General features: G+C 39.8%; 4 protein-coding genes across 4 annotated transcripts in view; 2 read left to right on the forward strand and 2 right to left on the reverse strand.

Moving 5' to 3' along the window:
• The window catches only part of col25a1 (collagen type XXV alpha 1 chain), a 158594-nt gene extending 154240 nt beyond the window's left edge, over positions 1-4354 (reverse strand). The window contains exons 1-2 of the mRNA XM_083937553.1: positions 3836-4354; positions 3624-3693 (exon numbers count right to left, since the gene is read on the reverse strand). Of these exons, the coding sequence (XP_083793679.1) occupies positions 3624-3693; positions 3836-4132 (367 nt within the window). The 5' untranslated portion in view covers positions 4133-4354. The remainder of the gene's footprint in view (positions 1-3623; positions 3694-3835) is intronic.
• rpl34 (ribosomal protein L34) overlaps positions 1-13482 on the forward strand; it is a 189308-nt gene extending 175826 nt beyond the window's left edge. The window contains exon 6 of the mRNA XM_083937559.1: positions 13471-13482. The gene's annotated coding sequence lies outside the window, so the exon portion shown is untranslated. The remainder of the gene's footprint in view (positions 1-13470) is intronic.
• Positions 13483-14210: 728 nt separating this feature from the next.
• On the reverse strand, positions 14211-24218 carry larp7 (La ribonucleoprotein 7, transcriptional regulator). Its single transcript, XM_083936729.1, has 13 exons — positions 24101-24218; positions 23413-23627; positions 23196-23296; positions 22986-23069; positions 22551-22715; positions 22331-22433; positions 21873-22181; positions 21531-21684; positions 21275-21411; positions 20002-20111; positions 15632-15791; positions 14877-14968; positions 14211-14509 (listed from the first exon to the last, which is right to left on the reverse strand). Exons 2-13 carry the CDS (start codon positions 23612-23614, stop codon positions 14432-14434), a joined length of 1695 nt encoding a protein of 564 aa, XP_083792855.1. The 5' UTR covers positions 23615-23627; positions 24101-24218; the 3' UTR covers positions 14211-14431.
• LOC310963804 (tripartite motif-containing protein 16-like) lies at positions 16878-19003 on the forward strand (the record flags this gene model as incomplete). Its single annotated transcript, XM_083936730.1, has 1 exon — positions 16878-19003. One exon carries the CDS (start codon positions 16878-16880, stop codon positions 18504-18506), a length of 1629 nt encoding a protein of 542 aa, XP_083792856.1. The 3' UTR covers positions 18507-19003.
• Positions 24219-24718: the final 500 nt, after the last annotated feature.

The following is a 24718-nucleotide window of genomic DNA, read 5'->3' on the forward strand; positions in this document are numbered from 1 at the left end:
AGAATCAATACAGTATCACAAAACATAATATTGGGATACTCAAGTGTATCAATATATTCCTACACACCTATGTGCAGGTCGAAGCTAATGTAGCTTTGAGCTGCTAGCCGAAAGCAGAAATGAGGAGCAGCCTTGCGAGGTCTGGTAAGGTCACTTAGTTTTAACTCCACACCCCAAGATTTCTTTCATTTTCAAACTCGTCTCCCCAAACTGACGCCGACTCTCATGTGACATCACTTGAGGGGTTTAGTCAAATGTAAACCTTTTTCAAAGAAAACTCAAATATCAAAATATGCGGGTGGTGCTAGAGAAAAAGTCAATCCCGAAAGTTGCATTCATCCACTGAGCACAGAGAATATCTGTACAAAATCCATGGCCATCCATCTAATAGCTGTTGAAATATTTCAGTCTGGACCCAATTGGTTGACCGCTCGACCAACATTGCCATGCCTAGAGCCATGACACTGGCCAAAAACCATCTCAGGTTCAGACCCAAACGCCGCCAAAGTGTTTTATTCACTCAGACGCTCATAACAGAGTGCTAAATGACAGAAATACCAGACACTGTTAGAATGACAAATGACAGAGCAAAAAACGTCACCTTCATTAAAAAAAGAATTACATCAGCATGAATAAAAGATACTTTAGGTTCATGACAGACTTTTTCTGATAAAGACGGTACAAACTTCCTATGTTTCAGAAACAACCTATAAAACATCCTGAAGCTATGGCTCATTGCTCTGTCTTTGCAACCACTCCATCTTCTTTGACAGCAATAAAGTGAAGACTGTGAAAAGCACATTACTGTCCTCCCCTCAGAAAAAGAAAAGAAGCTGCATCTGAGCCACAGGCTGTCTGCTAGACAGAGGAGAGGATAAATATTGAGTGAACCCATTCAGCATTCATATAAAGCTATGACCTGAAAAAGCCCACTCCAAAGCATTAACAAAGCATGGTAACAGTTGTGTGTGTGTGTAATATGCTTATACTGCATGAACGTAACAATATCAAATACACTACAGATTCTTCAAAGTATACTTACCATATGTGTTTGTATGTTTAGTTTCAAGTACTAAACATGAAATAATGTAATCACATTTCAGAGTGCTAGTTTCCATGATGGAGTTCGGTGCCTCCTTGGTTTTAGCGTTGATGCGCTTCATTTGATGTGAAATGTTTTCATTGTTTTATTCTTGCCCTTAACAGAGATGTGGTGGGGGAAAATAAACCACAGACATATGATAGGGTTTTGAGAACAGAGAGCAGCGTGATTGTGAGAGTCTCATTATGGTTAATACTTCCAGTACTTGTGGCTCCTTGATTCAGGCATTTCCACTCAGCAGATGAGTCGTTCGCAAATTGATAAACCACTTGTAAAAGCAACAAAATTTGGCTCATTCATTTAGGATTATTACTTTCAACAGTCATGTTTCTTCTTTCACCTATGTCTGATTATGATAGATGTAACACTTATACCGTTGCGTTGTTTTATGTATCTGGAATTGTGGGGATCTTTTGGTTCTCTCCCAAAAGAGAGATCAGAGGTCAGAGGTCAGACAACAGAACAGTCCCTGGCTTTAGTAAGGATTCAACATCCTGCCCAAGGACGCTTCAGTCCTGCAGCACAAATGATTTCTGACACCTGGATTGTCCATCCAAAAAAAAATCTAACCACAAGGCTACTCTGCACAATGTCACAACTATGACCTTTCTAGAGGGGTCACCTACAGTATGTTCACAGTATGTTCACACTTACTGTATTAGATTCCCAGCTGAGGTTAGGATGCTGCCAGATTCCCCTGTATCCGACTTTAAAAAGTGGTGAAAGCATGTCAGTTTCCTGCAGTATGTCTACACAGACAACAGTCTGCCGGATTAATGTTCTTGTGTGCCTCATGAGAGGCCATGTGAATCGTGACATGTTATTCACAAAGCTCGTACACTTCATTCTCATTTCAAGGACTCAATTTGTCCAAATTGAGATGATTGAGGCTGAGGATCCACTTTGACAATTTTTTCTGAATAATGAATATTGGCAGTGACCTTGCAGATATTCTTTTAATAATATTTCTGATGAAAAGGCACAAAATGCTACAAATTCCTCAAATATGCATATCCTACAGAAATGACAGCATAAATTCATGCACTATGATTTCCATGTATCTCCAAAAGTCTTACTGTTTGTAGTGATGGGTTTTTATCACAGACAGACAGACAGAAATTCTGGCTTTTCTGCTTTTTACCTACTGCAGCTTTAAAGGGGAACTAGGCCCATTTTGAAAATTCATCCATGTTATTCTTATGGTCTAAGACGGTCCAAAGATGTTTTGCACCCAGGGGAATGGGTACATTTTCTGTTTCAGAACTGAATAAAACTCATTTGGGAATAGAAAAAGTTACTTACTGACTTACTACAGATGCTCATGCTCATTAGTCTGTCCACAAAGAATCATGCAAAAGCACCACTTTAAATCTTGTGTTGACCAGATCTGTGCTCATGAGTTTCTTCGAAATAAGTCATTCAGCATGAACAAAGCGTAAAATATGACTCACTGACTAAAGAACACGTAGTCGACTAAGACCAAAACAGCTGATTAGTCAAAGGAGGCAGCCCTAGCAAATAATGAATTGGAATTCTTAATTTAGGTGCTGCTCGCCTTTAATCCTTTAGCTTATCTGGCATCATTAAAATTGGAGATAAATAGTTTTCTTCCAACAAAGACAACATGCCATTCCTTTGACCTACACCAGATTGGAAAAAGGCTATGGCATACAATAAAATGGAGATACAAGAGTTGAATTTATGTCCACAGGCCTTATTTGATGGAGAATAAATGGAAAAACCTTTTTAATTGGCTCTTAATTGAATTTCCAAACTGCACAACCATCTGAACTGTACATAAGAAATAGATACAAGCTTATGGAGGTGACAATGGTGTACCCCTACTCTCAGAGAGCATGCAGAGTTCTTTTATACATTTAAATGTCTCCTTTCATTCTCATTCTTACTGTACTCAATCACATATCAAGGAACAGCATTGTGATATCTGACAATGATGCACAATAGTAAATGCCTGTATCATTTAAAAGTCAGACAAAATGACTGACAAAATGATGTTCCAGCTTAAATTGTTCTGCATTCCCTCCAACATCGTCGAGCAACATCTCCCACCCTGATGCACCGGCTAACCCAACCTCAACTCCATCCCAAAATGATCCAAATGCTGACCCACACTGGAGGACTAAATGTGTCCATCTACTGGTGGAAAATGTGAATTTCAACATTTGTTTTCCCAGTGAGCAGACAACATCACAAGTCAAACAACCTCTCAGCACTTCTATGTATAGACTCCTGTTAAATACCATTCTTTCTGTTAAGCGTAATGACCACCGGTCAGCTGTCTGCATCCTTCACAGCAGACCTCCACAAACCATCAACACTGTGCAGGCAAAATGTTGTGTGCAATCAGTTTCGATGAAATAAACTAAATGGACCTGTTCAAAAAGATTCCATTCGTTCCTACATCAACTCTGGTGTGAACACAAACAGGCTTCAAATCCAGCGTCTCACACACCTGCAGCAGACAACAATCTCCAGAAAGGTGGAAAGTAGTTTTATTTACCTGGTGGACAGTTGCATTCAGGTGATGCTTGTCTGGCAGTCCGGATCTTGACAAAATGTTCATAGGAGCGCTGAAATTGTTTTAAAAAATGACATTTTCACTTATATGCACATGATGCTTGGAATAGCATTAAAGTTTTGGGGTTGTGAAATTTAAGGGCAAATAAAAGGGTACAAACAATTCAGAAGAGCAAGTGCAAGAGCCAATCTTACCAGAGAGAGCAGCTCATCCACTCTTTGTTCAATCAATGAATTAAAATCATCCATGGAGTAGCCAGGAGCACGGATAAAGGTCTGTTCGCCATTCCCACTCTCCAAATCCACAACCCGGTTCTGAATATCAGCTGTGTTAATGCTCAGAAGAATGCACAAGGCGATGGACGCCACTGAGCATAAAGACGAGATGATGTTCAGCACAGTTGTGCGGCAATTTTGTCGCTTCTGAGGCGCCACTTCTTTTTCCATTTTTTCCACGCACTTGGATGCTCCTCTTTCCTCCGCGATCTCCATTTAACTACAACTACACGCGGGAGCAAACTGCATCTGGCGTGGAGTCACGAATGTATGGCACACCGTTCGGCGTGCGTGCGTGTGTGTGTCTGGCTGGTTGCGACGCGGCGTTCACGTACAGTGAGTTTGTGGTGACAGCGGCAGATAGATGAATGGAGCCCCACTCTGCTCAAGCCAAAGCAAGTCAACCTGAACTGGCGGCTCCTGCAAAACTTGTTGCACCGAGCCCTTTGCACAGTAGTCTGCTGCAGAGGAAATTGCTATTATGCACAATAAAGTAGAAAGAGAGGCTGGGGAAATCGAAGGCAGAGCGCATGCAGTGGAGACAGCATTAGCACTCCGAGCTTTTCCACGGTGCAGGCATGCTCCCCCTCATTACGGCAACAACACGCCTCCAAACTGTCCTGACTGATTAACATAATTTATTGACACACTCCTTTCGCGCTCATGCAGTCGAGCAGAATTGCCATTAGTTGAGAGGAAGTGCAGTTATATTGTATTCTTGTCAGATCTCCAACGGAACGCTGCGTAAAGAGGCTATTAGGAGTTGCATTCTGTATGAAATAAATGTTTTACTCTAAGGGAAATGCAAGACAGCAAACATAAATTATTCATTGAATTATGGTGTTGTTTAAACATGAAGAATTACATGTTCTGCAGCCAATGTATGGTAATGTTAATATTGGGTTTTTTTGGCCAGGGCGCTGCGTAAAAACGCACGGAAATCTTAAAAGCTCTCTTTCTAAGGCTTGGATAGATACAGAGGCACTCACTGTACTGTGCAACATGTAAAATAGCACATCTTATTGATCGTTTGTATTCAATAGACATCAAGCAGAGAGGAGAGAGCCACAGAGCCCTGTAGCCTCCAGCAGATGATGGAGTTTAGCGACCCAACTATCTCTGTCCCCCTCTGTACTGCTTGATGCCTTGAATTCTTACAACATGTTAGATAATATTTCGTGGATCTGGAACAGAGTAGCCCATAATGCAGACACATCATCAGTGATTTACATTACATGATACTGGAAAAAACTCAAAATGGTGGTCAAAAAAAAACCTTGCAGACAAGGAAATGATAGTTTATTTGCTTACAGATGGTCCTTCTGAGAAATTCATACAGGGCTCCAATCCAAAATCCTGAGGGGAGAGAAGATGGGTCTAAATATGTTTGCACTTTGCATCATCTCTAATGAAAAAAACATCCTCCTCTGAATGGCACAGTGGCAGTCTGATATATATTTTCTAGGATTACATAAACATCCATACAACAAGTGTTCCCTCTGTTAATGCATCAGCACTGAGGGCTGAAATCTGTATTTAATGTGCAGCTGTTGCTCTTCATTTGAGCTATATTTAAAGTGACAGTCAAACTTTCTATGAGGACTATACCTTCCCACATTATGAGGGCATTCTTGGTGAATTACAATTCATGATGCTTCATGAGTACACTCAAACATACGCCTCCTGATGCTTATCGATCTACAAGACACTTGAACTTAAGTCATTTTACATCATTATCTAGGTATAATGTTTCATGACTGTTAATATAGTGCATCAGAAAGCATTATGTGTAGGAGTGTAGTCAGGAAGCATTACGAATGTCCTCTCCATGAATGCCCTCATAATGCACTATAGATGAGGCTTTCAGAGAATGTGTCACCAAAGAGGCAATCTCACATAATGAGCAACATTGTCTGACAAAAGTTCAGCTCCAACAGGCACACTGCAGCCAGTTGGGACATTCCAACAGAAGACAATGTGATCCAACTGATTTTATCACTGATGTTTGCTTGCATCATGTGCGGTTAGGACACCTGAGCATTCCATAACTTGACAGCCACTGATCCAGAATTTCTCAATGAGGGAGAGGAGAAGATGTGTGTCCAGCACATTTTCAGATGTTTTTCTTTGTTTTTTCTTTCAAACTACTTTAATGGAGAAACCATATCAAACTTAATACTAACCATAGCTGAGTATTTTTACATAGGCTACTTTCAAATGTGTCTGGAAGAGGATTTTAACCCATGGTGACCCATGGTGACACCCTTGTAACACACACTTTGAATGTCCTAAAATCTTCCTTATACAGCTTTTTTGTTGACTTTTACTCATTAAGTCCCTAAGTGACATATTCTCAACGTCCTGGTGTGGTGGTAATGTGACAGTCATGTGACTGTGACAGGAAGGGACTTCCCAAAAATTGCATTTTGACATGTGCATGCAAGTGAAGGACCTAGCTCATTTTAAAAATCATTTTTTTTGTAACTAAAGGTGAGTTAAAACCAATTGAACAATTGTTATGCGTTAATAAGGTGTCCTGTATTACATTTAACTTAGTTTGACCATATTTCATGAACAAATTAATGTAGAACAAGTTACGAAAATATCGCTGTGACATATACGTCACATCGGGTGTTATCCTTAAAATATTCTTGGAAATTTTGATGTGACATATTTGTCACAATAACAAGAATGCTAATAAGCCGCTCAATTTAGCTACACTGTTTAAATTATTTTGAATTAATATATGTTATTTTGTGCAATTCAAAGTACAGTTGAACATATATAATTAAAAAATAATGATAAATTATTATATTATTGATCAAATATATTACAAAACTATTTTTGCATATCAGTAAATAAAACAAACACAATTCACTGTCCTATGCTGGTCCCATTTGAATGTAGAAGGCTAATTGTTTAATTGATTTGTAGTATGACTGATAATAAGCACTACACTGTTGAGAATGCACTTGAGATCATCATGGGAGATGACAGTGAATTTGAAGGCTGTGACGACGATAGCTCGGATGAGGACCCTGATTACACTCCCAACAAAAAAAGAAATGGAGAGGGATGAGTGTGGCGATTCAGACTCTAGTGAATCAAGTGATGTAGATGAAGTGCCACAACCAAACACAACTGTTGATGGAAAAAAACAGTTTTCTTGGAGAAAGAAATCTTTTGATGTCCCTGAGTGCACATTCAAAGGACCAAGTGTCATCGCTCCAGACAATCCTCTTTCTCCCCTGGAGTATTTCAGAAAGTTCATAACACCTGACATGTTTGAGTTACTGATTGAAATTGTTTCAAATCTTACCATTAGGCTAAACTGCAGAAGATGCCTAACATATGTAAGAACTGAGAAACATGGTTCAAACATGGTGCTGATAATACAAAGGTTTTGTTTCCCTTCAGCATGTTTTGGTCTGTTGCACTATGTTTGTGTTCCCAAGTACATAAGTCTGTTGTTCAGGTTTCTACGGATACAGTAGCTTGTTGAGAGGTGCTCCAATGAGGCAATGTTATGTGATTGCCTTTATGAGATATGTTATGCGGTTCTATTCAGAATGCGCATTTTGTGACGAAAAACAGTCTTCAAAATGATTTGTTGTTAAACAGAATGTTTCCATGTTGTGGAAATGCCAATAAAAATGCAAATGCATGTTACTAAGTAGAAAAACTGTCATGATGATTAATTTTCAATTAAGGAATACATTTACCATAAACGCCCACTGTGACATATTTGTCACATCACAGATCTTTGACATTAGGGGTAGTATTTGAAAAAAAACTTCAGAAATGTGTTCTTTGTGGTCCACTTGGTCTGTGTTATATCCCCCATATTTTTCCTTTAAGGAGAAATGGGTCCGGGTTCTTATGGGTTAATATTTCAGTTGGTTGATTTAGAATTTCTGTTTGAGTAAAAACAATGGAATTGTGCTCAGAGTTTAGCAGTCTGGAATCTTGTTGACTCGATTGTGTGCATATTTCCATTTTTTAATGTGTATACAGTGGAGAAAAACTGTAATACAAGATTTTTTTCTGGAATAGCAGCAAAAATATATGAATATTTCAGTACGTTCATTAAAAGTCTCCAAGATTACAGCTTTAATGAACAGCAATATCAACGCATTTACCTCGAGGCTGCTCACCAGTTTCAAGGAGCCAAAATGCATTTTGAGTGACACTTTTTCATATGTAGTCAGAAATTCTTAATAAGAAAGGATTTCAAATATCCATAAACCTCCCCAGACTCCACACTTCTTACTCCGAGGTTCCTTTTTCCAGCCTTTTTAGCGTTTTAATATTTGTCTGTGAAAATAGATCTTCAATCCAAATCACTCAGAGAGAATAAATGATATGAGTGGAGTGCACAGACATCCGAGGCTTATGTTCCCCGGATAATCAAGTATATTCCGCAATAATTTGTATTTGTAAAAATTAGTTCTCAACAGTTAACAAACTCAGAGTAGCCTACAGTACTCTATTCAGTGTCAAGAATAAATTAACATTAGCAATCCTGAAGCACTTAGGATAAATCAGTTACTATGAGGTGGGGTTGTATGAGCTACCCATCCATAGTCAATGCATTAACTACAGAAGAGAGCGGTCTGCATGTCCCCAGCAGAAGCAAAACATTTTAACCACCTTAAAAAAGGGAACTAAAGCCGTTCTATGCTCTCGTCAAAGCCACCAGACTCCATTGACAAAAAAAAAGTCATTTTACCTCGCAGAACACGGGAGTTGCTGGTTCACTGCTGCCTGATCACTTAGGCAGCCACTTTTGGGTGGCTAATATACATTAAGCTGCTGCCCTCGTCCACAGCAGTACATTTCTCAGCTTCCATGCCTGTCCTCCTGCCTGCTTCTACAAACGTGGGGGCGTGTCAATCGCCATCTATAGGTAATACACCGACTATGGATAAGTACCTCATACAACCTCACTTTAAAAAATCTGAACTATGCCTTTAAATTCAGTAGTTGACAGAGACAGCCACACACTGAAGTTATTGTTTTGTTGCATGATCTGCAGGCTTGGCAGAATTTATAGCTAGAACGCTTCATATAGCCCAGTGGGGATAAAATCCAAAATATTTTCGAGATGGTAATGCACACAGGTGATTTTAGTTGTTTTACCTGATTAGTCTTTTTCAGCTGAGAGGCTACTTGATTGACTTGACCTAATGCAATTTACAAACTGGAAACATCTTTATTAAAACCTACAGATGAACAGTATATTGGGTACTTGTATTTCAAATGTGTATTTTAAACTGAACCATTGTTATTTTTTTAGTGTTCCAAATTTGATAGAATATACGTCGTGTCTATTCCACTGCTGTACTAGCATGTTTTTTTTTTAAATAAGGCACTTCATCAAAAACCTTTATTTTGTGAAAAAAGCAGCGAGCAAGGTTGGAGAACACTTTCAGGTGTTAATCTGGCACCTGGTGTCAATTTACTTGATTGTTAGACACCTTATTTATCTGGCAGCTCTCCTGGTTACGTTAGATGGAAAGCTGCTCTAACGTGACTGAAACCCTGAGACAGCAGGTTGTCCAGATGAAAGCCAAAGGGATGACCCTCTCAGCCATCAGAGAGAGGGACGGAGTTCCAAGTCTGTGATTTCAAGAATATTGAAACTATACAAGGATACAGAATCATTCTCAAAAAAGGCCGGTCATCCACGTAAAACAAATGCACGAGAGGACAGGATTATGCAAAGACTCTCAATGGGGAATCAGTTCAACACTGCAGCTGTAGTTGCTCACCAGTTCAGTGCTGAACAGGGCAAGGAGCTGTCTCAGCACACAGCGTCTTGTTATTTAAGAGGATTTGGACTGAGCCCACTCTGCAGTGACCAAATCTCTCATCGGCAGAAAGATTAAAAAGGCAAGAGTTGCCTTTGCTAAGGAGCATGTGTGGACAGAGAAAAACTGGTCTTAACCCAAAGTGTGCAAAGTAGTCAGTTAAATTTGGAGGAGGAAGTGTCATGGTTTGGACGACATTTTCTGCAGCAGGAGTTGGGCCTCTTGTACAGCTACATGGCATGGTGAATGCAAATGTTTATGTGAACATCTTTCAGCAATATGCAATACCTCCACTGCAATTGTTTTCCTATCAGCTGCAATTTTCATGCAAGACAATTTTCATGCAAGTATGTATGAGGCTGCTGGTATCTCATAGTCCAAATGCTTTTTCAAAGATTTAAATAATAAATCAATCATCAATAGATAAATAATACAATTCTGTAAGAACCATACATTATGACTAATGATTAGATCAACGAAACACTCAAATGCTATACAATATAGAAGGCCAAAGTACAAATTATGAGGAGTTTATCTTCTGAATAATGTAAAAAGAAATAGTCATCACATTAAATGAATCATGCCTAAATAATTTCTCTTTTCTTTCTCTTTTTTTTATTATTTACATACATGTAGACCCATTTCTCTTAATTGTGTTTAATGAATTAGGTGTTTGGGGGCTTCTTGACATCTCCTGTTATACCGGTTTTGTTTCTGCTATATTGCAAAAAAGGTATTTCCAGACATAGTTACTGCCCTTAAATGTGATATAAATACAATATTCTTACACAACTATATTCAACGTTCGCCAGTTTGCAACACATGTTTATGTTTTGTTTGTATTTTATTTTTTGACAAAGAGAAGTTCAATTGTCGAGCCAGTCTGGACCCAGAGGTCTCGTCTTTCCCAAGCTTTGGAGCCCATCTAGTGGACAAACACAGCAATGTCCTGGATGTTGTAGTCTCCATAATTTAACATCCCCATGACAACATCCGTGTGCGAAATCGCTTGTTCACACGGACCCGCAAGTGTAAGTGTGTGTGTGTGTGTGTGTGTGTGTGTGTGTGTGTGTGTGTGTGTGTGTGTGTGTGTGTGTGTGTGTGTGTGTGTGTGTGTGTGTGTGTGTGTGTGTGTGTGTGTGTGTGTGTGTGTGTGTGTGTGTGTTTGGACATGACTTCGAAGTGACAGATGGAGTCCTGCTACCAAGTCACGTTGCAACATGCACGACCCAAATGCTCTTTGCATTTTCAGCATATTTAAAATAAATGAATTAATTAAAAAAAAATTAAAACAACCAGGCAGTAACAGCAAGCTCATCTGTCATAGACTGACCGACTACTTCGTAGGCTATACGTTTCCAAAGTGTCCCTGTGACATTACTTCAGGTGGTTTGGAATCTTCATTTGGGCCAAAAAGCGCATCATCACTCGCAGCGTCCTCGCCTTGACAACCGGCCCGCATCAGGGAGTAATCCACTGGTGTTTATTTTTAGAAGCTCTCGGCCGCTGCGTGCTACTCTCGTTCAACACACAGCCCATGTTCCTGCGGTCAATAATTCATATGCAGTAGGCCTGCAGCACGGAGTCACCGATCAGCCGGCATCAACTCGAGCTCCAGGACGTCAAAAAAGCGCACCGGGTGCACCGCCTGATGAGCGATGCACCCCAAAACCATGAGGCAGCAAAACGGCAACCATGAAGCCCCATCTATGAGGTGAGATGATCCATTTATCATGGTTTATTTATGGGAAAATTTTATTTTGGTAGGGCTCTCTTTCGTGAAGAAAACACCAAGTACTAGCTAGTGACTTGCTTGTATTTTTTCAAAATGTACATTATTTTCAATGGAATGGAATCGTGGACCTGTAGTGGCACGATTACTTTTTAAATGAGGACATGTCTCCAAAAATGTGTGATCAGGACTAGTTAGTGCTCCTGGGTCAGCAGGGAAGTCAATGCTGAGGAGTTTATTGAGTTAAATTAAATCCATTAATTAAAATGATGCACTTTATCTCAGGGACTCAGGGACCACAAACTTGGCTGTAGGTCAAAATGCTTTCTGACAATATGAGTGTTATATTCAATTGTAGCTTTTATCCTTGTTTCATTTACCCAATGTATTTTTATGTTGCCTTGTGCTCCTTTATCTTGATGCCTTTATATTTTATGTAGTTTAAAGCAAAACTAGCTTGTGAAAGTATAAACTTGCCTTGATGTGCAGGAGGCCCTCTGGCTCTCAGAGAGCCCAGACCAGAGCCTCCACGGAGTACCAGGAGAGGTTTCTTCCCCCCCGCTGCCACACGGCTGTCATCTCAAGCTCAAGACCAAAAGACCCGTACCATCCACTGAAGGGGACGAGTGCCGAAATGACCACTTTTAGGTAAGAACTAAATCTGTGTCTTTGTAGTAAATATTTTAGTGAAACTAAGCTGTAAAAAGTCACTCTCACCTTTGAGGACTGATTTTCCTCGTGGGTGAGGCAGTGCGATGCCAACTTCCCCACCTGTGAGTGTCAATAGTCCATGATGCAGTGCAGATGGCTCTCTACCCACCTGGAGAGTTACTCTGGGAAATGTATGAACTTGGAATTGAACAGGAGAGAATTCCTTTTTTTTTTTTTTACAGGGCATATGGAGGGTTTTAAATGTTGGATGTGTGAAACCCTACCTGTATAAAACACATATTGTAAAGCAAAGAAAGGGAAATCTCACATTGTTAATGTGCATTTTAGATCATTCTACGTGACCCACAAATGGATGAAGCAAGCCCCACGTGCCCCGCAACCATCTCTGCCACCAAAAGTCCCTCCGAGATGCAGCTCTGCTCCACACAATCCTATACGCTTTGCAGCGAACCAGATGGCACCCAAGGTGGAGGACTACACAACAGTGTACCAAAGTAGGCAATCTCAACATCAGTAGAGTCACACACTGCAGAAATATCAAACAACAAAAATACACATCCTGATTCAAATCCACTCTCTGTTTCTTATTTTCAGACGATTTCCAAGAATGGAAAGCAAACAAGCGGCAGCCGTTTAAACTGGCCGACTGCTTGAAAGTCAACCAAGGATTAGTTGTGACAAACGGTTCCAAAGAAGGTCGCTCCCAGAAAAATTCTGTTCAAGTTGCAGATAACTCTAAACCGGTCCCACAGGTGCAAGAACCAACACCAATTGAAAGCGTCACCAGCTACAGATCTGATTATGTCACCCATCCAATGCAGCCCAGGATGCGCAGGGAGAAGCCTGTGCAACAATCCAAAGGTCTTCCATTAGAGCCTGCTGCGCCCTTGAAGCCAAAGGTGGCTTGGGAAGATAACCAAGATTTCTTTGACGAAGCCAGTGAATTATTTCAGCAATTCAAGACCTGGTCCCTTGAAAACAAGGTCCACGGCCAAGCCAAAGCCAAAGAATCCAGTCCAGTGGCAGATAACGATTTTCTCTCCACAACACATGCACACTTTACCGCACACAAGTGCCAGCGCACCAAACCTATACTGCCATCCACGCAAGCCCGAGAGAAAAGCAAGGAGCCCTTACAAACCACGACTACCATGAAGGAGGATTTCAAAGCCTGGGACACACCACGACGCCTCCCCTCTGTCCGTAAAGAAGAACTGGACCAGCCCAAGAAAACCGCCTTTTCACTGGGCACACCCAAGCCAGCTGAGAGCTGCAAAGCAAACCCAAAGACGTTTAGCCTTCATCCCAAACTGAATGATGCTGCAGTCTGTAGTTCGACCTGTAATGCCACCAAGAAACCTCAATGTGTTGCCGAGAATGGAGCATTTTCCGGCTTGGAGTGCATCAACCCCGGGACTAAAGAATACAGGATGTACTGGAATACCTCTTTGGACCGAGGGGTGACTTGGGCTGATGGCGGAGTTTGTGAGGAGCCCCCTCAGGCCCACCAAATAATCAGCTGCATGGTTTCTAAGCTTTCTGAAAGACCAGGCTGATGACGAGATGTGAGGCTGCCGTACATAACCTCAGGCAGTTTCTACTTTCACACTAATAAAAGGCATATACTGAAATGATGTAACGGTAGCTATTTTTATACTATGAAGCATCTCACTGACAGTCCTCAGCACATCTCATTGTGAGCCTTATGTAAGCTACTTAACTGAAGGTTTTCCATATGCTGTTTGGGAATCAAGTTTTTCTAAAGTTAATCAGCTAAATGTCTAAACTAACTAATAATGTTTGTAAATTAACAGTTTTTCAACTGAAACATACCCAAACAGCGACTTTACAGAGGCTGCATAACCCTGTGTTTGACTTTTCACCTAATCTCAACTCAAAGTAGTAGTCGGAAGTATTCCTGTTATGAAAATAGTTTTTTCCTCACACTGACTGTATAAAAAAAAGACACAACTGTGTTATAAATACCAAACAATAAATGTTGTAATAATCAAATAATGATATTTTATTAAAAAAACAAAACGGCAAATATCCTCAAAAGGAAATGCCATGACTTATCTTAACTGGGAGAACTTTTAAATTCATCATATTTACATCATATACAGAAGGAAAAAACAGCTATCAATTAAAAAAAAAAAAAAAAACATGTTGCCAAACTGTCTGTACGCACAGTAGCATTCCACATTATCTTGGGCGCTCCAGTGCAAACAAAAAACGAGGGGTCATTAAGTTTACGCTTGTTCAAGTTTCCCTTCAGTTCTCTTTCAGCTAAGCACGTATTCGTCAGTCTTCTTGGAAACGGATGTGCTTATGAGCCTCCCTGGCCCGGGCAAGGATGATTTTTTCGGCTTTGGATATAAGCTGAAGTGTGACAAGAAAAGAAGAAATTAGATGTGAATCCAAAAATAAACAGGGAGGAGGTACTGCTTTAACTGTATTGATGGAGTGTGGCTGTGTGTGTTCATGCCGAAATGATTCCAGGTATTAGTCCATATCTAAAAATGAATTGGATCCAGGGAAAGCTGCTTTCAAAGTATGTATTTTAATCCTTTTTGCATTCTGAAAATTACCATGAGTGTTTGTCCAGACAATGTCACAGCTTTAGATCATATGCCAATTTTATCATCCTTTTACATACTCAAAATTGATGGATCAGTAATATATTGCTGGGCACTGTGACATGTATGAATATGTGTTGTGTAATGTGAAGTTTGGTGTGTTATCTCACCTTCTCTGTACCACGCTTCTTTTCCCTCGGACGATTCAGCTTGACTTGACGGTCCACGAGGATCTTCTGCCAGTACCTTTGTTCATGGTCACCTTTAAAAGGGCATTGAATAGAGTTTATGTTAAAATGTCCCATACAATGCTAATTTCCAGATTCATACTTGTATTTTTAGGTTTCTACATTCAAACACCTTAATGTATTCATTTTGATCATACTGTCTGTCTGAAATGCTCTGTTGCAGCGCCTGTCTCTTTAAGACCCCCTCCTAAAAAAGCCCAGTTTGCTCTGATTGGTCAGTGTTTTCGGGCATTTGTGCACCGTCACTGCAGCCGGGGAATGACTGTAACTGCACTGTCGCTGCACCTCCCATCTATACAAGTGTAGTTGTGACATCACTACCGTACAGAAGTCCTGACAGCTCATTTAAAGGCACAATTTCTGAACAGGGGCTGTGTGCATTTGCGTAATTAAAAAAAAAAAATAATAAAATAAAGACATGGAAATCTCACTTTTTACAATATTGGACCTTTGAAATAATTACTCACGACAAAAATTAAATCCAAAATTCCTAAAGCTTTTGAAGAACACAGAACTTGAGCCAAGCTGATGGTCGCTGTCCCAATAAATTATTTTCACCATCATCAATTATGAAAAGCAGCTCAGTCATCCACATCCTCGACTCCAGTGGAGAGGGCATATAGAGTATGCACAGCACAAATGCTTCTACCTTGATATAGGGAAATAAAAAGCCATACCTGTGAGAATCTCAAGCTTCCAGCTGTGTTCCTTCTGTAGCTCTGCTCTGGCATCACTAACGGCTTTAGCTTCCTCCGGGGTGTGAAAGCGGATGTAACCCTCCGTATCTCCTTCCAAGGTGTCAATGTACGCCACTGGGGATATTTTGCACAGCGCATCCTACACAAAATAATCCACAAAAAAAAAATAAAAGAATGATCTCACATTTGTGTGTGTAATGAAACGGACTTTGTCTTTTGCACAGATGCCTCACTTGGTAATGGGAAATCTTTATTAACTTTACCTTTAAGGAGGAAGAGACTTAGACAGTAAAGTTTGGGAGTGGAAAGCTGTTGGTGATCATAATTTAAGAAAATATCAAAAGGGACCATTTTTAACAGTTATTATCTGTCATTTACACCAAACTATCCAGTGCTGCTTATTTGGTAAATGGTACAGGTTACTTTTCTGATCCACACTGTTGCATTACAAAACAGTATTCACTTTGCTCTGACTGCACAGGAGAGGCTCTTATACCATCACAAAACCTTAAATATCAGAAAAGAATTACAGAAATGTGTCATTTCAAATATTCCCTCTAAAAAATAAATCAATTTTAAAATTTTTGAATACCTATTTTGACACATTACGTTCATAAGAGAGCAAACAGATACAATCAGATAAAAAAATAGATTATTCAATTTGGAGTGAGAGAACATGACTGGCCTGCACAGAGCTCTGATCTAAACTCATCCAACAGGTTCCACTATAAGTTTCTGAATTCTGAAAGGGAAAGTTAGAAGTGACATTATTTTTTATAATATATATTATATAAAAATAATATGTCTTTTCCTGCTTTGCTTCACCAAGACAACCTGAATGGCAAAGGGAGCTGGACTGTGTTTTCAACCAACAAGGCTCAATGCTACTTTTAAAAAGATATCAAACTTCAAACTTTCTGTAAATGTGCAAATAAGGGTCATAAATGCTGCCAAAGTTCAACCTGCTTCTTCTCCTGAATAAAACAGACTAAGGGCCGCTCCCTTTTCTCAAACACAGGAGGTGTTGGACACAGAGTCCAACTCTGACTGTGTATTTCCTGGTTACTGCCCCTTATACTGCAGATCTACCAGAGGATGGGTGTGTTCTCAATGCTGCAAAGAGCTGACAAACCAATGACAATGTGCCAGAAAAGGCTGTATGACGCACGTATGCTTTGCTGAGTAGAAAGTGAAACTCTTTAGACATTCCTTTTTGAGACGTGAAATGGCGCAGCAAGGAAATCAAGCAGAGGAGGTGAAATTCTGCTGCTCGATCTGTCTGGATCTCCTGAAGGATCCGGTGACAGTTCCCTGTGGACACAACTACTGCATGAGCTGTATTCAAACCTTTTGGGATGGAGAAGATCAGAAGAAAATATGCAGCTGTCCTCAGTGCCGACAGACTTTCAACCCAAGGCCTGTTCTGGTGAAAAACACCATGTTGGCAGAGTTAGTGGAGGAAGTGAAGAAGACTGGACTCCAAGCTGCTCTAGCTGATCACTGCTATGCTGAACCTGGAGATGTGGTCTGTGATGCCTGTATTGGGAGGAAGCTGAAAGCCTTAAAATCCTGTCTGGTTTGTCTAGCCTCTTTCTGTGGGCAACACCTTCAGCCTCACTATGAATCTCCTACTTTCAAAAAACACAAACTTGTTGAAGCCTCCGTTAAGTTTCACGAGAACATCTGCTCCCGTCATGATGAGGTGATGAAGATTTTCTGCCGCACTGATCAGCAGTGTATCTGCATTCTCTGCTCGATGGATGAACATAAAGGCCACGACACAGTCTCAGCTGCAGCAGAAAGGACTGAGAAGCAGAAGGAGCTCGGTGAAAGTCAGCAAAAAATCCAGCAGGAAATCCAGGAGCGAGAGAAAGATGTGAAGGCGCTTCAGCAAGAGACGGAGACTATCAATCGCTCTGCTGATAAAGCAGTGGAGGACAGTGAGAAGACTTTTACTGAGCTGATCCGTGTCATTGAGAAAAGAAGCTCCGATGTGAAGCAGCAAATCAGATTCCGGCAGAGCACTGAAGTGAGTCAAGTCAAAGAGCTTCAGGACAAGCTGGACCAGGAGATATTGGCGCTGAAGAGGAAAGATGCAGAGCTGGAGGAGCTTTCACGCACAGAGGATCACACCCAGTTTCTTCAGAGTTACCCCTCACTATTCAAACTTACTGGATCTACAGAGTCACTCACACCAAACATCTACTGTCTGCAGTACTTTGAGGGTGTATTGGCATCTGTGACAGCAGCCAGAGATAAAATGCAGGTCATTCTTACTGAGACATGGTCTTTAGCAGAGCCCACAGACAGAGCGGAGTTTTTACAATATTCACGTCATATCACGCTGGATCAAAATACAGCAAACAATTTCTTGGTTTTACCAGAGGGGGGCAGAAAAATAACTTTTAATGACACAAATACACCATACTCAAAACATCCAGACAGGTTTATTCACGTATCTCAAGTCTTGAGTAAAGATGGATTGACTGGACGTTGTTACTGGGAGGTGGAGATGAGCAGTAGTGCTGCAGTAGCAGTCGCTTACAAGAGTATTGGCAGATCAGGGGACTTTAAAGACCATGTCTTTGGATTCAATGAGAAGTCTTGGGTTTTACATTGTCGCAGTAGTTCTATTGTATTCAGACATGATGCCAGCTCACTCAGCATCTCAGGCCCTAAATCCTCCAGAATAGGAGTGTACCTGGATCACAGCGCAGGGATTCTGTCTTTCTACAGTGTCTCTAAAACTATGACTCTCCTCCACAGAGTCCAGACCACATTCACTCAGCCACTCTATGCTGGACTATTTATTTCTGGTTCTGGAGACACTGCTGAGCTCTGTAAACTTAAGTAGTCATTTAAGAGGCAGATGATATATATATATATATATATCTCAAATAAATGTATTGTAACTTCTGTAGGAATCAAGTGAACTGCAGGTGAGGGTTAGCTTTACATGACAATTAAAGTGATTAGACCCAGAGTGGCTGGTGTTATTGGGTATGTTGTGTGTTTTAATCAAATGCAGAATGTGTAAGTTAGATCATTTAAAATCACGCCTCATGTAAGACTACTATTTTCCCATTTAATGAAGAACTTTCGTGCATAATATAAACTGTGCTTATTATGAATTTAGATCAAATAATTGTGTATCATGATATCTCAATATATGATTTTATTATGATAAGATTCCATTGAAAGACCATAAATGATCGAATCACGCCCACGTTATGCTCAGTCATCTGTTTTTTGCTGGACTTTGGGTTCAGTAAAACTGATAAATCAATAACTCAAGTGGCTGTTAAACTTTTGGACTGAGTAATTCTCTTATTTCCTGTGTGAGACATATAACAGATTATCTCCTAATCTTCTAAATGTAATGCTAAAGTATGAACAACTAAAGGATGATTTGTGAAGATGATTTTTAATGAAAACAATGATTCAATTGTGATGCAATAAATATGTGCCTGTATTTTCTACATTCAGAAAACTCAGAATGTGTGTTTATTTTTTGAGTGTTAGTGTCATTCTTCTACTCCAGTCACAATATTCAAGCATGCAAAGATGTAAATCAAAGACTATGACATACAATTTAGCAGCTACCAACTTTTAACTGGTGTACGTTTGGATCAAATATTGGATGGATAAAAACTTAGATCGAGCTAAGGTGGGACCAAGTCATTGTTTTGCAAGTCACAGGTAAGTCTCAAGTCTTTGCACTCAAGTGTCCGACTTGACAAAGAACAGGCGAAACAGACTAATTGTCCCACACAAATATAATTTTTTATATTATAATGCTTGTTTGTTTTTTACCGTTTTACCGAATATTTATTTGAATTTGTTGATAGCCCGAGTCGGCTTCCAACTGAGAGTCATGGGAATTATCTCAAAAATGAAAACGCGATGCAGCCGGTGGCACAGTGGTTAGAGCAGTCGCCCCAGGTAAAGAGGCTGAAGGTCCTCGAGGCAGCATGTCTCCCATCTCTCTCTCTCACCTCATTTCCTGTCTGTCCTATGTAATAAAGGCTTGATAACTGATGGTTAGTCATTTTCCATTCAAAAACTATGTTTTTTCACTTTTCAAACAGGGAGATCTTGTCTATTTTATATAATTTTGAACTGAATATGTGTGGGTTTTGGACAAAACACGACATTTAAACATCAATGCGGACTTTGAGGAACTGGGATGGACATTTTTCACAATTTATCACATTTTAGAGACAAAACAATCAATAGAGAAAAGAATTAAGATAATGAAAATAATTGTTAATTGCAGCCCCAATGAAAGTAGCTTTGTTGGTCAGTTTTCATGATTTGATAAAGAAATACGGACGATGAGTTATATGTACCTTGATGAACTTCCTCCCTGGTAATGGCTTGTTGTCTGTAATCTTCATGATGACACCACTGGTAAACTGAGGGCCTTGATTAGTCGCTTTCTCATTTTTATCACTCTTGACTAGAAAAAAGAGAAAATCACAAACCAACATTACTGCATTAGACTTAACCCTTTTTGGCCATGTATTTGACCAACATTTATAATTCCCTCTAGCGATTGTAAGAACTTAATTAATGCAGGCAACTGGTTATCATTATACTGTGATGTCAATACTATGGAGAGCACAGGTTTGACTGCCTTCATGTCATCTCAACTGATGTTGCGTCATGAAGAAAAAAATCCGCCCTCCAACAGACATCCTGAACTCATAACAGACACACAGAAAATGACTATGCAAATTGCACATATGGACCTGCTGCTATTAATCGTTTTGCACTATTATGCCACCATCTGCACTTTATTATTATTATTATTAATACTATTGTATTGTTTTGTTGTTACTCTAGCAGTTAGATAATTTATGTTGTGTCACTTACCATTATGTCTTGTCTTTTCTAGTCTACTCATGGGATAGTGAGAAACACAATTTTGATTCCTTGTATGTCTTGTTTATGTGAAGAAATGACAATAAAGCTGACTTTGAGTTCAGCCCTGAAAGATTGTCACGGTACCAATCTTACAATCTGCAAACGAATTTGCCTGGCATCGTGACATGAAACAATGCCGCAGTTTAAAACACAGACAAGCCAATTGGGACTGATTAACCAATGAGCGCAATGGGCGGGACTAACACTGTTGTCAAGCTGTGTGTTTACTGTGGTTTCTACATAACCAGCACTCACTCGCCAATCACAGCCAAGTTAGTTAAATGGGCTTACGTCATGGGCTTTGCTGTAGCTGACTCCGTTTCTACCATAGTGTGTTTGGTCACTACTGTTGCAGCTGTAAGACGGTGGATCCATTGTTTTAAGGTAACTCCAGGAAATGACTCCGATCTATTGCTCCAATAACATTTTGGTAAGTCTAGAAGAGCCACACAATTCAATTATTGTACAGGTTAGCATCACACATCAAGTTAGCATAGCCCTAAACCAGAAGTTAGCGCGATCGGACATACAGTATCTTGGGATTGGTTAGGGAAAATCAAAACCCCTACCCATGGAAATCAGTTAAATGGAGTGTATCTAGTTGAAAATTCTGTCTGACACCAGGCTACTGCAATATACTATTTTCAGACAGTAAAGTATTGTTTTTTTTACAGTCTGCAGTTAAAAAAAACTCACGGTTTCCATCCTGAGGCTCATTGTTCGTCTCCATCTTGTGCTCCTTGTGATCAATCTTAATAATACACTTCTTCAGGGACTTCATGCTGCGCTTTTGCAAGGTCAGATACTCATCCTTCAACTTAAGCCACTCTTTCCTTAACATAAACAAAGACATTCATTAGCGTGTAAGTAGTATTCTTTGATGTGAGGTTTTTTTTTACTTTACTAATTCATTCTTATTGACCCATGAAAAATAGGGAAGGTGGGACCGTACTTTGATAGGACGCGGAGTGGGATTACTTCCTCCCCGATTTTCAGCTTCTCCTTGTGTTTCTTGTTTCTCTTCCTCTTTGCTTTAACTGTTGAATCATCTCTGTTTTCTTTCCCTTCCTCAATACCTCTCTCTGTGTCACTTTTAGTGGGTGGAACTAAAAGGAGAATAACACAGTTAAAACAACAACTTAGTTTCATTGCTGTAAAAACTCATCATACTTCATGCATTTTTAGATTGTAAAAAGAAAAAAGCAAAGAGAGGAGAGTGAAAGGGGTAAAGGAAAGATGTTTGTATTATTCTATTATTTCTGGATATGGACCAGCAGATAAAGTGGTCACTTACTAGTATTTGTTACATCTTTCTCCTTCTCTCCGGCTTCACTTTCACTCATCTTCCTCATCTTAGATGGTACTGCACTTTCAGATGCCTCTGCTGTCTGCGATCGTCGTCTTTTTTTCTCCAAAAGTTTCTCCTGTGTCTTCTGAGTGCCGGAGGCTTCAGATTCAAAATCGCCCGCCGCAGAGCGCTTCCGCTTTTGCTCAGACGGCTCCGCTTCCATCGCCTGCTCTCTGGCTTCTTCAGCAGGAGTCTGCACTGTGGCACCTTCTTTCTTTTTCTTCTTCTTTCGCTTTTTCTTCTCCTCTTCTTCACCTGTACACATGAATGTCAAGATATGGGGACCAGTACAACAGACTTTTTTCCTTGGTATTATGATGGCATCCGATTTCTAATGAGTCAGGGATTTTAAGTTTATAGAGTGAAGTAGTGGTGTACAGGAAATGCATTTTAATTAACTGTACCTGATGGTGGATTATCGGCCTGCAGAGGGATGGTCTTCCCACTTTTAGTCTTGGGGAAAATCCCTGGCTTCCTGGGAGCATCTTCAGGGGGGTTGTTGAGCATCTGTTTCAAAGATCAACATTTTCCATGAGCTTTCTTCCTGACATGAACAAACACTGTACTGATTCAAATCACTGGATATTTCTGTTAACTGTGAAATATTAAAAAAACAGCTATCACCTTTATGGCTTCGTTTGCTTGTTCCTTGGTCTCAAACTCTATAAAAGCAAAACCCTTGGAGTCGCCAGAAGACTTGTATCTGGGAATGCTAACATAAACCACAGTCCCACATTTTGTGAACACTCTCTCTATCCAGCTGTGTGTCACATCCTTGGGCAAAAGTTCCTTGTAAAAGAGAAAACAAAAGAAACAAATGTATAATTTTATGATCAAAGGGTAATGTTCATACTAGAAAGCCTACAACCTTTGTCAAAATAACCAGCAATTAAGTATGTGAGTCAGAAAAGTGAAAATAGTTTAATTTAAGGTCTATTTCCAATTCTGAAGAAAAAAAATCAATCTTTATGGAAGTTAATGAACAAGTTGCACTATTTTTCAGTTAAATGTGGTCCAAACATTTCTGTGAAAATGATATAAGAACATAAAACTATTTACCACATAGACTGTGCGGGTGTCAACATCATCTGGTACGTCTCCAATGGGAAGCTGACGCCTAACTTTATCGCCCTCTAGGTTAACCTGCAATACATTTGTGTTCATGCATTAATTTGGCATTAGTCTGGAGACATGTGGAACAAAATAAATGCAATAAAACATCTTACAAAAGACATCATAAAAAGATTGTCAAGATTCTCTTCACAGTACCTCAACTACAGATGAGTTTTTCAGCGCTCTTGCAATCAGCCTGGTGTCAGTAGTAAGCACCTTCATTTTATTGAAGCTCGCCAACACACATATGTCAACATCTAAAGACAAATAAAATATTCCGTATAATGTTTAAGGCAAAATCCAATGTCTCTATGTTAAAACTTGTATTTAATGGCTGATATGTAGTGCAGTATAGATATTGATAGCCCCTTACATCCATCGTCTGACTCATCGATTAGTTTTTTGAGAAAACGGTCCTTGTGAAGGTTGACATCTCCAAACCAGAACTCCACTTGCTTCTTCACATCTCCCAGTAGCTGTTTGACACGGGACCTCTTCTTTTTTTCCGTCTCCTTGTTCTTACTTCTGGGTTCTGTTGTACCAGCATCACCAGCTCCCCTCTCTGTGTCAATCATCCTGTGGGTGACACTGTAACATAGGTCAGTAATGTTTATCAGAATCTTACACACACACACACACACACACACACACACACACACACACACACACACACACACACACACACACACACACACACACACACACACACACACACACACACACACACACACACACACACACACACACAATAAATATGGGAATATTAATGTTACAAGTTGCTTTATAGTGATTTTGTGGAATATCCTGAATTTACACTTGTCAAATCCACGTTGTTCTTATTAACATTAGCTCAATGAGTGAATCTTCGCACATTACACACATCAGTGTAAACACGCCAATGTTGTGCTGGCTACTGCTACCTTTAGCGTACAGTTGTTAAAGTTAGCAGGTCATTTCGCGGGTAGTGACATTTTAAAACACTGCAGTCCTGCCCGCTACATTTCAAACTCTGCCAACCCTTCACTTTACATTGAACTGCCATAATACTTTACAGAACTTACCCAACTCTAAATAACGAAACAGTCTTGTTAGAAACGCTGCATGCACAAAAAAACAAACAGAAAACGGGTTAGCTCGCTGGCTAACTTCATATGAGCGGCATTAATTCGTTCAGTGAGCTGTCGCAGAATAAACTCGTCATATCAGACGCAACCAGCGGATGCTGTTTGAATAACGTCCGGTAAGTCGCACCAAAATAAAATCCATTTTATTGCCAATTATTTAAATAAATATTATCATATTTATTTTATTGCACACGTTACAATAAATCAGATAAAATGTTGTTAAAATACATGTGCATTACATATAGAACAAGGGAATACAGGAATAGACGGCATCAAAATTAAAATAAATATGAAACATTAATATCACAGTGTGTCATATGTTCAAATGTCTCAAACGATAGTGTAACATTAGTTTAGTATTAAAATTGGTTTAAAATGTGACATTATTTTTGAAGAAGAGGGGGAAATCCCACGGCCGAGCTCTACTCAGCGTAGTTTTTATCAAAGATTTTTTACGATTCTACAAAATACCTTTTTAATGTAACACCATTGCTAGGCAACAGTCTGTCCCTTGGTTACATCCTGTCAGCCGACATTATTCGCATCACTACAATA

The sequence above is a fragment of the Echiichthys vipera genome, assembly GCF_963691815.1.
Source record: "Echiichthys vipera genome assembly, chromosome: 22".
Lineage (NCBI taxonomy): Eukaryota > Metazoa > Chordata > Actinopteri > Perciformes > Trachinidae > Echiichthys > Echiichthys vipera.

Bases quoted from the DNA above. Each gene is read 5' to 3' on its own strand.
- larp7 (XM_083936729.1), bottom strand. From the start codon at position 23,614: ATGATTGACACAGAGAGGGGAGCTGGTGATGCTGGTACAACAGAACCC. The intron at 15,792-20,001 runs GTACATATAACT...TATTTTGTGTAG, and splicing joins CAGGGAGGAAGTTCATCAAG to GATGCGCTGTGCAAAATATC. The intron at 14,969-15,631 runs GTATGGCTTTTT...GCCCTTTTAAAG, and splicing joins GAAGCTTGAGATTCTCACAG to GTGACCATGAACAAAGGTAC.